General features: G+C 42.2%; 1 protein-coding gene across 1 annotated transcript in view; it reads left to right on the plus strand.

The window, feature by feature from the left end:
* adamts7 (a disintegrin-like and metallopeptidase (reprolysin type) with thrombospondin type 1 motif, 7) overlaps positions 1 to 14,967 on the plus strand; it is a 101,373-nt gene that overhangs the window by 58,069 nt on the left and 28,337 nt on the right. Inside the window, 2 exon segments of the mRNA XM_080499087.1 lie at positions 4,294 to 4,438; positions 14,514 to 14,606. Of these exon segments, the coding sequence (XP_080355213.1) occupies positions 4,294 to 4,438; positions 14,514 to 14,606 (238 nt within the window).

Genomic DNA, 14,967 nt, shown 5'->3' on the forward strand with positions numbered 1-14,967 from the left:
CCATGTAATGTTAAACACTTCAGTTACAAGGTGAAGGTTCGTGCCCAAAGGAGCCGTCGCTTTCTGGCTCCCCGAGTCGTCGTGTCTCAGCTTCGCTGCTTTGCGTCGCCCCGGCGCTTCGCTCAGCTGTTTGCATGAAGTCCAATCCTGTCGCCTATATGCAAATTAGCATTTTTTTGGACATTTTTGACATTGAACTTACTGTTATGGAACCAAAACGATGACAGATTTTTTTTTTAAAATGCTGCGATTAATAATAATAGGTAATAAACTCTGAAAAGCTTGGTTTGGCTCAGCTCAGGCGTCAAAAGTCATAACCCGAACCCAATTCGAAGAGAAGACATACCTTTGCTGTCCCCATGCTGTCGGGACGCTGTTTGATGTCACTTCCATTGTGTCATGTGACTCACCGTCTTCTTCTACGCTACAAATGTTTGCTCGCACGTAGCGGGACACGGATTCCTCGCCTCATAATTAACATTCGAGCCTTGAGGAAACCTGCCTTCTGTGGTCTGACCTCTCCATGTAGGTCACCCTGAATTAACTTTCTATTTCTATTAATAAGCTACATGTTTGACGTAACCTTCAATGTTTTTCACGCGCGTTTGGAAACTGCGCATTTCTACATGCCTTCGCACCAGCCACGTGAGGTTGTGATTCTTGTGGTAACGTCAGATTCCTTTGATTAGCGCAGCCTCATTAAACAAAAACAGTCCTCTGGGAACTCATTACGGATGCCAGCTAATTATCGTGTGACAGAATTGATTCATGTGCCTATCATCACTGTTGAAGTTGACAATCCATTCGTTTGTGATCCTCCATCAATGGAGATCTGTATTTATAGCCCGCGTATCCAATTGTATAATTATTAGTATATTGTAAAGACCGCATTGATCAAACTTCGTTAAAAAAAAAAAAAAAAAAATTGTCATTTGTCAGATAAATACTTGGATGTCATTTAACTTCAGTCCTGTAATGAGGTATTATCCTCACACGTGATAAAAATAGAAGTTTTGCATTGAGTCTGATTTTAAGTATGCGTCGTCTCTCATCACTGCATTTAGGCCCTGTTGACACAACTTTTATTTTTAACTTTCATACAATGCCACTTTATGAGAACGGCTGCCAAGGTGGAATTCTGCGACCCGAGTCGACCGCAGAAGAGCTGCTTACTGTCCTCAGGCTCAACGGTTGTAGTGAATACTTCTTCTCTCTGTGTGTGTGTGTGTGTGTGTGTGTGTGTGTGTGTGTGTGTGTGTGTGTGTGTGTGTGTGTGTGTGTGTGTGTGTGTGTGTGTGTGTGTGTGTGTGTGTGTGTGTGTGTGTGTGTGTGTGTGTGTGTGTGTGTGCCCACATGGAAATAACCTATATAAACATATGTTTTAATATCGGTTTTGATATAGGTTTTGAATATATGTGACATATATAAAATTGGCCGGTTTCCTATATTTTATGTACATATATGTGCATATGTGTACATAAATAATGCATATATGACAATATATGTGCATATATTGTCGCATATGTGCATATGCATCATTTATGTGCATATATGCAGCATATATTGTCATATATGTGCATATATGCAGCATATATTGTCATATATGTGCATATATGCAGCATATATTGTCATATATGTGCATATATGCAGCATTTATGTGCATATATGCAGCATATATATCGTCATATGTGCATATATGCAGCATATATTGTCATATATGTGCATATATGCAGCATTTATGTGCATATATGCAGCATATATATCGTCGTATGTGCATATATGCAGCATATATGTGCATATATGCAGCATATATATTGTCATATATGTGCATATATCCTCATATAGGTTCTTTCCATGTGGGTGTGCACAAAAAAGCACCCACTAGTGGACCAACATAGTAACTACATGGTTTCCATGTTTCTGCCTGTAAACAGACGTTTACGTTAATGAAACAAAAACGCACACACACTGCGTTTTCACACGGGGTAGAATAGAATACACACAAAAATGAATTGGATGTGTTTTTTGCCAGTGAGTCGGCTTCAGTCACAGATAAATTGAGTTTTACTGTGAAACAATAATTGAGTGAAAGGAGGAGACCAGAACGACTGAATATCCTCCGACGGATAACGACGGACGTAACAAGCTGAAGCAAGAAGAAGTCGTTATTAGACTGTTGGCAATCACTCCACACTTCGCTGATTGAATTTTTTTTTTTTTTTTTTTTTTTTTTTACCCCCTTCAAAGCCGTTTCATCACCGTTTCCTGTTCCGACTGTGGCTTGAGCTGCATCGATGTGCCTCGTCTGTTACAGGAGTGAGGATTATTCTGGTCACACCACGAAGGAATCCATCAACGCTCGCTGATCTGAGCTGCGGCTTGATGGAATCGTGTTTGTGCCACAATCCTTGCGTGCGCAGTGTGAAATTTGGAGAGCAGGGAAAAAAAACAGAACAAAAACAACTTAATCCGAGCAAAGAAAAATCGATTCTGTGCTCGAGGGACAATACGTGTACTTTCGCAACTCCAGTAACATGTGTGACGTCGGGACGCTGTGGAATCCAATGGCAACCGTCCCCTGAAGACAAGTTTCTGTTCTCCTGAGGTCACGAGGACAAGCCGTAGGACCAGTTGATATTGAACGAACCAAACATGTAATGGAAGCAACATTTATTTTAAAGCACATAACTGAACTAAAAGAAAAGTGTGCAAAATACAATATGAGCAAAACTTGTCAGACTAAACTCCTGCTGGTATTTTCATGTCATTGATTAGTATTTAAGCCTCAGCAGCAGGAACATTGATCTCGTTCCCGACCGACGGCAGTATTTTCCTCTGCGTCTCCACGAGGAGACGACATGAGAATCCGAGACGAGTCGCAGCACGAACGTCTCGTTTCCTCTCTGAGCTCGATAAACACCGACGTGGGAAACGTGGGCTCTCGTCCCCGAGTCTTCACTTCCAGAGCTCCTCTGTTTTTAGTGTTTAATATGTTTGATTGACTTTTATACAGAAATATAGAAACAACAATTATACATTTTTACAGTTATATATGAAAAGACAAAGACAAAAAACTCCACCCCACACAAACAACAAACTCCTTGCCCCTACTGTCACTTATACCAAAAAACAACCTGTAAAACACAAATATCATAGACGTTCAGTGAGTCGTACAGCCAGAATACTGAGTAAAGAATCACTCCTGCACCTTTGTCGATGGATTGTTAAAAAAAAGTTAGAAAAGGCCCCCGACACCTGATAGAACTTCCTTTCAGAACCCCTCAACACAAATCTAATTTTCTCCCATTTTAAATGATACAATACATCTCTCACCCAATGTGAAACGGTAGGTGGGGCAGCATCTTTCCATTTCAAGAGGATCAAGCGGCGTGCCAACAGAGTTGAAAAAGCAATGACAGAGCTCCTCTGTTTTTCATTTTTTTATTCATGCGGTGCCGTTTCTTTGACCTCTTCACTGCACCGCTCTGGTCTCGTACGGTGGTTTTTAAATATTTTACTTTTTATTTCCAACATCGACATTCTGTGATTTCCTACTGTAATTTATAGGTTAGAATTATGTTTATAGAGCACTTCAAAATAAAATGCTAAATATTTACATCTTCCATCCCCGTGTGTGTGCATATGTATGTATATTAGTGTAAATAGATACGATTTTTTTCTTTTTGGTATGTTTTTGTATTTTGTTTCATACTTTGGTTTTAACATGTTTGGAACAAATTAAAAATTACAAATAATTATGATGATTATTATTTGTATAATTTTTTTTCTACTTTTCTGTTTATTTGTTTTTACCCATTTTGTCAGTGAACAGTATTGGAAAATGTTCTTTTTATTTGTAATTAATTTTTCTCAAAATGCATACTGTTGTTCTGTCGTTATTGAGCTTATTTATTTGTTGGTTTTTCATTTTGACAAATCCTTTTTTTCTTCTTTTTTATGTGTGCTGAATATATATATATATATATATATATATATATATATATATATATATAAATGGATTATTCAGCACACATAAAAGGGAAGAAAAAAATATTAGATTTTTTTTTTTTTACATTTTATAATGAGATGACATGAAGAATTTTTATACTTATAATGAGCATCTGAAAGCAATGACAGTTTCTTTTGATTAGAAATGTAAAGAGTGGCGTTGTTTGTGTAACAAAGGGACTTTTCTGTTGTTTCCCCTCAGGATTTCTATTTTTAACCTTCCTCTCTCTCTCTCCCTTTCTCTTCCTCTCTCTCCCCCTCTCTCCCTCTCTCCCTCCCCGGTAGTCGCGGCTGGGGCTCATGCCTGGACGACCCCCCAGTGAAAGACCGTCTGTCTCTGACTTCGGTCCCCCCCGGGGTTCTGTACAGCGCCGTCCATCAGTGCCGGCTGCAGTACGGACCCGGGTCTCTGCTCTGCGACGACATGGACGTAAGAATCCCTTAAAAATGTACCAATACATGATATTTTTTAATTCTTTTTTTTGGTTTACTAAAGAGAGACTGAGATTGTTGTGCTTGAGATTGGGATGACCTCCGATGGCGAGGTCAGCGTTCGAGTCCTGCCTCCAGCTTTGTTGTCAACTGTGTGTGAATGCATGATGGCTGAATGTGATTGAAACCGTGAAACACTTTACGACCATCAAAATGAAAAAAAAAAAAAAAACGTCTGAGGGAATTCAGTCCATCTTCCATTGAGATGGCGTGTGACTCACTTTTCCCCTTGTTGACTTCTTTCACGGTTTCTTTCTTGTCTTTCATCCTTGCTGGCTTTTATTTTTTTCGCTTTGCTTTGTGTTTTCTTTAACTTTTTCTTACTTGTCGCAGTAACTTTTTGATTTTCATTATTCCCATTACTTTTTTATTTCCATTATTTTTTAAGATAAATTTCTCGTTTCTCCTCGTCCTCTCTGAGACATCCGGATCGTTCCTCTAATCTGATTGGCTGCCCACATGTCCCACCCCGCCAATTAATTCTAGGCATTGTTGGGGATTTAGTGCATTAAGTTCGGGGGTTGTAAAAATAAGGCTCATGTTCTAAAGCCAGCCTGGATGAGACTCCAATCTGGCCAAACCACCAAAAAAATGGTATCAAAGAAAACAAAAAACATTTTTTTTCAACGCATTTCTTCAGAGTTTTGGACACGACCTGAGGCCTGAGCTGAGATTAAGGTGATGCTGCCATGAAAGCATAACGTTTTTTGGGAAATTTAAATGTATTTTGCAACAGAAAGTTTAATTAAAATTGACTTCATGTTGAGATTGTAGGTATTTCCCATAGTAATCATTTGCCACGCTTCTTCCTGGACAATGTCAACAAGTCCGGGCGACATTATTGTGGATAAATGTTTGTTTTGAAGAAGAGAGAAGTTTTTTTCTCACCATGAAGTGTTAAAGGTGTTTAATATCTGGTTAAGTGCAGATATATTCCCTTTTTCCTTGAGTCTGCCCAGACTGTCCAGACCCTCAACTAAAATCTGTTTAACACCTCGCATTCAACAATAACAATACCTTAGGGAGTGCTGTGCAAGTGGCTGATAACTATTCCAAATGTGTCACCATGATTTGAGTTACTGAAGTTTTCGTGAGCTTATTAGATTCCTCACACACAGAAACGAGTGTGGAGCGGCTGCCTCTCTCCCCGTGTCACCGCTTTTTACCTTCAATTGAAGGGGAATTGCATCATCTGCATTCGATCCTGAGAGACTTCCTCAGATCTGTTCTCTACCCGCAGGAGCCTGAGCCCAGTAAATTATCCCGGCTCATATGTAACCTCGGGGGGCATAACTGCGCCGCCTCCCGCCGCTCTTTACGTTCGAACCCGCAGGGCGCTCGGTAACGCCGGTATGGAAAATAGACGGCTGTTATAGAAACATGTCGGCGGCACTCCGGCGCTGTTCTGACTGGAACAAGAAAAAGAGAAGAATCTGATCAATTTGATAAGATAGGAGGCGAGCCGGTAAGACCCAGAAGACGCAGTGATTGAATTTATTGAGAGACACAGAATATTCACTATGTTGTGTAAGAGAGTCCGTACACAAGGATTCATCAATTTTGCTGTGTCCACAACATGTGACACAAAGATTTTTAATATGCTCTGGGATTGAGGGGCCACCTTGTATTGTACTGCCAGTGGGCCGTATAGGAGATAATCATGTTGCAAGCCTGCAGTGCAGCTACAATAAGCTGCTAGTGTGTGTGTGTGTGTGTGTGTGTGTGTGTGTGTGTGTGTGTGTGTGTGTGTGTGTGTGTGTGTGTGTGTGTGTCTGGGTGTCTGTGTGTGTGTGTGTGTGTGTGTCACATGGTCAATATGAGTGCTTAACATTAGCAGTGCGTAGCGTCAGCACGCTGCTCTATTCAGACTGTGAGACCGAGCTTCCTGTGTGCCGCCACATGATCCAGCTCGCGGTTACTGATTGTATAAGTCGTGCTTTAATCGTGTTTAGTATTTAGCGTCACTTGCACGTGAGTTCTGAAACTCTTTAGCATGTCGCACGGAGCATGGCTCCGAGTTGCGGACAGTTTCAACTAATGAGCAACATCTGGCAACCCCAAATGTCCCCGGTGATTAAGTTGCCGATGCTGTGTGAACATGATTCACAGTCTGTGTTAGTTTTGTCATGATCATTAACATTAAAGAATGTCCAAACCACGGATATCGCTCATGCTCTCCTGTCTACTTGTGAACGTCGTCGCTGACGCATGGCGTCACGTAAAACTTGTCGGGTCCTATCGGAGATCCTTTTCTGAATAGGAGTACTCTACGATATTAATCGCTGCTGTTCAATACAGACACGGTCCTGCGGGTCGGGGTCACTGAGTAACAATGGCTCTTAATGGCAGAGTAGCACTGAGCTGTACGAGCGTTTCATATTAACAAGTCATTATCGCCAGAGTTGACCTGAGCAGTTCTGACCTTTACAATGTTTAGTTCTGTTGAAAGAAGTCTAATGAGCTAGTCAAGGCTTTTCCACAGTAAATTGAATACTTTAAATAAACCCAGACAGACATGGTGTGGAGACCTTATTTTTTTCAATGTATTTCTTCTCCATGAGTCACGAGGTGCTGCAGGTCCACGAGGTCACACACATGGTCACTTTCACTCCGAATGGCCGTTTAGAAAATATTAAAGACCCGTCCACACCATGAAACCAGTTAACCTAAATTAGCGGTTTCTTGCCTGTCGTCCTCACGAGGCAGTTTTAGAAGCGTGAAAACAGGGGTTTTTTTTAACACGGGTCCCAGAGTGGGGAAATTCTAAAACCCCGGCTAATGCCGTCCAACTCCCTGAGGTGTGGACGGCAAAGACGATCATCTGTGGAAAAAAGATGAGGTAATCGTCCCCCTCTCCCCCCACCGCGGTCCGTGATGTCTTCAAATAACCACAACTATCAGGGGCGACAAACTCCGGTGGAGCTGCTGGCGGCCATAGACCTATAGAACTAGAGTTATATACAAGTTTATGAGCAGGAATCTACTTCATAATTTCTATGTACTGTCTTTTTCTGTGTTTTTGGTGTGTTTGGTGAGTCACAGCGCCCCTAAAGGCCTGGCATGTGTACTACACGCCCTGAAGCCTAGTGTTGAGTCGCGTTCATAGTGAAGTGTGGACGGAGTTTTTTGGAGAAGGCTGGCGAGAAAGATTATTGGGGTTTTTTCGTCGTGTGGATGTACCTTTAGAAAGCCTAGCCCAGTCCACAGGTTTAATGAGACTCACTGCCACAGATACGAGGGTCCAACAAAATCTATTTCACAGAATCAACAGTAAGTGAAAATAATCGGCAGACATTCCAACGCCCCAACATGGTTAAGGTAAGGTGAATAACGGAAAGTGCAGTGGAAACTCGTGACTCTTATGACCTCCAGACTCGAGCCGACTGAGCAGATGACAGCACAGCGTCCTCAGCATAGAGAAACCAGACATAGAATGTAAAGAGGATTTCGGAGGCCGGCAGCACGGGGCTGTTTGTATTCCTTCGGACTGAGTAGGAAAAATAAAATCTGGAGATAAAGATGAATGGATGTGAATCTGAATGCTTGTCATGTCAGCACCTCGGACCCAGCTGAGGAGCTGAGCTGAATATAGACTCACTGCTCAAGTAAAACTCACGTCTGGTGTCACCGGTACTGACAACGCAGATCAGCTCTGATGAATCATCAGGAAGATCAACGCCAGAACCCATCTCAGCATTCAATCTCACTGCTCAGGAAACCTGTAGACGTTGTGTTGACGAGCACACGATTTCTGGTCGGAGGTTTTACACACATGAAGCCGTTGCTGTCGGCAACTTCGATTGAATGTATGCAAATGAGGACAAACCCTTTTCTTCAATTACAGCTTTTGACGTTCCAAGGCTCCTGTAAGTTCTGTTTATGGTCTGATACGAATAAATCACATTCACAACAGGGTGACATGAGCTTAATCAGACTGTACAGAGGAGGAGCACACGCAGCTACTTCTGCAACCGTCCAGCTTCTTTACAAAGGAACATCATGTAAAGTGGCAGCAGAAACAGACTGGTCACACCGTGTTACGCTTTTGTGATGAATAACTTTAGGGTACACAGATTTACCGCCTCATTAGATTGCTTTTGAACACGCCGTAGATTCCTCTAACGCCCTCTCGATAACACATCCGAGACTTTTCCTTGTAAACAGTCGCAGTTCTTTGTATCCCTGAGGTGTTATTCTCTACTTCCACCCTGGGATTCTACAATATTATGAAGACGGTAAATCATTGAGTGCAACACTAAACAGAAGGTATCCCGTTAAAGAAAAATAGGTTTTAGATGCCTGGAGCACAGTCTAATGCTCAAACACTTTTCAGAGGGGCCACATTCATAATCTCCAGGGACTTATTTTTATATTTTTTTATAGTTGACAGTCTGTGTACTGTGTGGTTTTATTGCAAAAACAAACAACAGTAATGTTCTTGGCCTGGCGTGCAAAATACATACTTTTCATGGTTTCTTTGTTGTGTTTATATCTGATTCACGGTTTTATTGACTGATTGAAAAAAAAGGGACAAATTCCTGCCAATATATCTTTTTACAAATAGTGTAACATCTCTTCAGTTGTTTTGTGATTGCAATGTTAAGGTTTATTAATGATCCGATTCTTTTGTGGCACCTGAAGGCATCGTTAGAGCGGGTTGCCCTGTGATTGGCTGAGAGTGGAGAAGGGGGCGGGTCAGGTGAGCGTGTGTCTGTTTGGAGGAGCGGCCCGGTTCTGTTTAATAATATAGCGGCTTTGCAAGAAACTCGTCCTGCGGGACGCTGCAACAGTAACTAACGCACAGTGACTTGGATAAGCAACTTTATCCAGCGTCACTGGCGGTCAGCATGCCAGGCCACTAGTGGGCGCTGTTAGTTGTTTCTTGTAATAGAACCAGACACGCATGCGCACAGACTACAGCACGATATTAACATTAACAATGAGAGAACACCAACTTTCTAGTGGACAGACGACCAAGTTGGATTGTTATTATGGTGACTGTCAAAATAAAACCACCAAGTCCAGAAAAATATGGACTGGGAGTTGTGACACGTTGGCAAATGTTGTCGTTGTTAGGGTTCAGATGCAGTTGAGGCTTCACCTGAACTCTTTCACCTCTCCTGCTGATGAAAGTCCTGGTGGGCGTTTGATGTGTTCATTGGATGGTTGAACAGTATTAGAGGAGTCTTCATATTGATTCCTGCATGTCTAATTTTCTTCACCGCCTTGGATCTTCCAGGAGACGGAAAAAAGATATTACGTTCCCAGTTGGTATCTTTAATCTGTAGATGTTTTGACTTTAACTCATGACGTCAAAGCAGTTGGGGAACCTCTTTGATCTCTGTCGCGCAAACCTTTTCCATCGCTTGGAGAATTGAAACTCTCTCATAATCACTATTACATAGTGGTGTGGGGAGCAGGGTTTTCTCTCTATCTTTTCTATCCATCTTCGGTCCAGGTGCTGCTTCATCTCAGGTTTCACACGCAGCCTTTTGTGGTGGTGGGTTGGGCTGCAGCTTCCTCAGGTTGTATTGACAGAAGAGTCTAATCGGATCACTCAGGTGTCTTAGTTCAGGGGATTACGGACCGATGCCCAGTTTGGGGATCTAGGAGGGTTTCTTCTTCGATCTGTTTGTTTTGTGTGGATGGCGGGAAAGGTGTCAGCTTACCTCTCAAAGGGCTGCGGTGGGGGGGGGGGGATGGGGGGGTGCTTCAGAAAGCTGCAGACATGTTTTTAGAAACAATACTGTTGCGACACAGTGCCTCAGCTGTTCCTGTGTTGTCTTCCGGTCACTTTTTTAGCAACGCAGCACAAACTGCAATTTTTTTTCAGCTCGAACGCATCACAATTGATTGGGACTATTTTCGGGGAGTTTAGCGTGGAGTCGGACGTAGCTTCACGGAGGTGTGAATCGCCTGCGAACCGCAGAGGAGCGAGCTGTTCTGATGCAGCTCTTCAGCCTTTCAGCCTCTTCAGCTTTTCAGCTGAAACATCAGAATGATTCCCCGTTGACACGAAAATGTTTGAAGTGAAAAAGTTCGGCATTTTTGGTCAACAACAACGTTTTTGAAAAAAATTTCCGTTTTCACAGCAGAAACGCTGAAAATGATGTCATGTTGGACATGAGCTGCCGCTTTTAGTTGTTGTTGTAATTAAATCACAAATGCATGCACGCTATAAATATCAACAGTGGGAGAACACAGACGTTCTAGTGGACGGACAACCAAGTTGGATTGTTATTACAGTGACTGTCAAAATAAAACTACGAAGTCCCAGGAGAATCTGGATTGGGAGTTGTGACACTCTGGAGGAAAACATTGTTGTTATTGTCGGGCTGTGCATTTCACACCTCGGCCTTTACTGGTGCTCAGGCTGTAAAAACAAAACAAAAACAATGTTTATCATGCAGAGATGCAGTGTAAAGAACCGTTGCATCACAGTTAGAAGCTGGTGTGGTCAGAATAAATACATTCACTGATTAATCAAATCCTGGGTGCTCGTCTTGGTGGAAGCAGCAGTGCAATCAACACTGATTTTAAACAAGGGATGGCTGAAATGTGATTGGTTCAAAGTTTCATGATGTATCATCTGGAAGCAGAGCAACTGGGAGAGAAGCCATGAAAGGAAGCTTTTTGAATTATTTAATTAGTATTAAATAATACATGAAAGTATTCATGTACAAAATATAATTGTGATTCAAATATATATTTTTCTTGGGCCTTGAGGAAGACGAGCCACTGCTACTCACACATCTGCAGAAGAACTATTTACTACAACCGCGGTTTGCATGTTCAGGAGAGGCATTTCTGAAAAGTTGCACTTTCCCGGTTCCGCAGAGAAGGAGTTCTCAACATCCTTTCTCACTTTTTCACTTCAAGATGTTGCAGTTTTTTAAACAATTTATTGTCTTTAAATGCGAGCAGCTTCTACATGAACTTCTGTAAAGAGGAATTCAATAATCATCGATATTTACTACTTCCCCGGTGATTGATGAGTGTTTTTACAGTCTTGTCTCTTTCCGTTTGCCCCGTGACGGATGTGTGACCCGTCCATTTGTAACCCCTGTGACCCACAGCCCGCTGCGATCGCCTCCAACACCACTCACTTATATAAAGTAGTAATGGGAGATAGATGGATGAAGAACCTGCAAACATTCGGAAATGTCAAGAAAACAGTTCTGGGAATAAGCTTGAACCGTTTCACCGCTCGGCCTGGAAACTCCTCGATAAACATGATTGACCTTTCTGTGTTATCAGAACCAGATTACCTCCTCTGGAGGAAATGAACGCCTCCCGTTGGTCTTTTGACTGGTTCGTTGTAGATCTGTGTACCGTTCATGACCACCGGTGTTGAAATACAGTCAAGGCAAAGTCAGCTTTTTAACCTTGAAGCAACATGTGCTGCGGCTCGGGTTTGCAGACTTGTTTGAAAAGTTTTGCTGTGTGTGTTTAAAAAATGTGAGCGTTATTTGCCAGAATGAAGACTTTTTTTTTTTCTCTTTATTGTTTATGGTCCAATGCAGAGAACTCATGTCAGACGCAGCTTGAAGCTAGTTATTGCAGTTCAGCATGAGGTACTGGTAGGGGGTGGGGTGGGGGTGTGAGTCATGAATCGTTTGTCCATCGATTGATCCATACATGGGGCTGCAGTGGACAGTAAAGAGAGCGTCCTCCAGCTCACCAGAGCAACATGAACCAACCAAGATATGAAATCTCTCCAGCAGCTCCGAGTTCAATATCTGAGCCTAATAACTGGGATCGACTTCATTCCTCTACGGACGGACTTCTTTATTGAATCCCAGTGGGTCTAAAATCACAGAGTATAATGGGTCCTGCAAAACCTGTATTTATAGTTTTCTCATGTTCCATTTTTCTCATTTTAATTTTAAAATATTGCACGTCTTCAGTTTTCCTCCATCGTTTTACATGCTCGTTCTATGCAAGTGTAACCATGAGAGGCACATATGAGTCACTTGATTAAATTCGTCCAATTCCACAGTGGGAAGACAATTTAATTGTATTCACGCGGCGATTCGATCTGGACCTCAAGACATGGCCACTGGACATCGTGTTATGAATCCCCTGTTCTCGTCTGCTGTGAGGGATTTATTTACGCCGTCTGAGCAATAGCGACTGTGAGATAAATTGTCGAAAATGTCAAATGTCCTGAGTATCGACTGATAAGAAAGAGCAACTAAAAGGAAGAGAAAAAATACACACATATATCTGGCATGGAGTCACTGATATAGTACTTTATATGGAAACATACAGAAAGAAGGGAACACTTGAACATTATGGGATTTATTTACAGAGAAGTGCCTTATTTGTCTGTTTTCTCTTTCCTGACAATCGTTCTGCTTCTGCACCTGAAAAGAAGTGTGTAAGATGTGAGTGAGCATCCTCAATAGGTACAATACATCACCTACGACAGACCCAGCGATCCTTCATATTTTTACACTCTGAAGAAATGTTCAGCTCTCTTTGATGTCGGCCTGAACACACATCCTCAGACACGACGGTTCACAAAAGAAATACAAGGGTTATTTATCTAAAACTCACCCTGACAAAGTTCCAAAACAGAATGCCAGAATAATGACAAACAGATTTTTATATATATATATATATATATATATATATAATGAATAAAAGCAGTATAATATTTATGAATATCATGTTTTATGCATTTTTCTTTCAGGTTTTTTCCTACTATTATTTGACAGATATATTGAAATTCATGAGCTCTTCAAAAATGTGAATGATTATTTTCCAAGTCGGGATTCAACGGTTTTTTATTTTTGTTTAAAGTACAAGTACGAGTAACTTTTAGCTACTTGCCGATTCCGAGTACCGATACGAGTACTTAAATGTCATAAAGCCTTAATTTATACTCCATACGCAAACAATCGGTTGCTTGCTCATGTGGATTTGTTGGGCTTCTCTGAAAGAGTTCCCTGAAATTACTTTGTTGTATTTGCCGCTCTAGAAATAGTGTTGAATTTAATTAAATCAGTAAAGTCAATGTGTTGTGGTGAAACGCCTCCGCACAGCCTCTGAATCGACGCTACGCACACCGTCAACACCCGAGAACAGGGGCGTCAAACTCATTTCAGTTGAGGGGCCACATCAACCTGATCTGACCTCTGGAGGCCCAACAAGTCAAACATCACATGTTAAACTGCAGATATGGACAAATGCCAAGTCTTTCCTTCTTTTGATCCTTTTGTAACTGCAAGAATTTAAATAGTCTATTCTGAAATTTACATATTAAAGTTAATCAGATATCTGGTATCTGGATATCATATTTTTATTCGGGATTAAAACAATTTGTCATCATCTGGAAATTGTTTTGAGTTTACGTGTCTAAAGTATCGTTTCACATAAGTTGGACTCATTGTTTTATTGTGAAAGGCATCGCGTCATGTGACCTCCACAGATGCATTAATGTCGGGGGTCAAATTCTGACCAAGGGAGGTTTTGAATGTCATTTTTGCCAATCTAGTGTTTATTGATCAGTTTTCATTTTCATACTTTAAAATAAAATCACATGTGGGCCGGATTAGATCCTCTGGCGGGCCGGTTCTGGCCCCCGGGCCGCATGTTTGACACCCCTGCCCTAGAACCTCCCTTCATCTCTTATGAATTTGAATATATCTTTATAAAGTAATGTGTTATATTTTACTCTTCCCGCTCTGTCAAATTTGTGCAATTCGTACCATTTTTAGTGTTAAATTATTCACTTATGTGGCCCGATTTCACAGCTTTAGACGTCCCATAGTAGTTCACAGTGTCAGCTGCAGTCACCCGGTCAGGTACTAATGGTGACGTCTGACGCGGAAGAAGCTTGAGCTCCAGTTGCAGCAGTTCGGTGTCCAGTGTCTTCTCCAAGAACACTTAGACGTACAGACCGGGCGCGATGGAGTGATGGAGCTGAAACCGCCAGCACGGCCGCTCCACATCAGCTCCAGGACGGTTTCTCCACGAGGAACATGAACGTCTCTCTGCTTCCCCCCCAGAACGTGTGCAGCACTCTGTGGTGCACCGTGGGAAGCACCTGCCACTCCAAGCTGGACGGGGCCGTGGACGGGACGAGCTGCGGCGACAACAAGGTGAGGCCTTCGTTTAATGCTGGAAGAGAAGGGCGCCGACGAGGCTCCGGGGGGGGGGGGGGGGGGTTTGTGACGGCGATCAGCGGCGTCAACGGAGCAGGCGTCCGGAGATATTCACGTCTGGACATTCGTATGGACAGACGACGAAGTTAGATTGTTTTTACAGTGACTGTCAAAATAAAACTACTACTAAGTCCCAGGAGAACATGGAGTCATGCCACTTTGGAGGCAAACATTATTATTGTCCATCGACTGAGCATGTGCAGAACAATCTTTACTACGCCGGTGGCGAGCATGTGCAGCAGCAGAATTTCAGAAAAGTTGCGTTTTTGCCCATTTCCACTGAGTCGGAATGTTTTTT

Source organism: Blennius ocellaris (genome assembly GCF_963422515.1).
Source record: "Blennius ocellaris genome assembly, chromosome: 1".
Taxonomy (NCBI): domain Eukaryota; kingdom Metazoa; phylum Chordata; class Actinopteri; order Blenniiformes; family Blenniidae; genus Blennius; species Blennius ocellaris.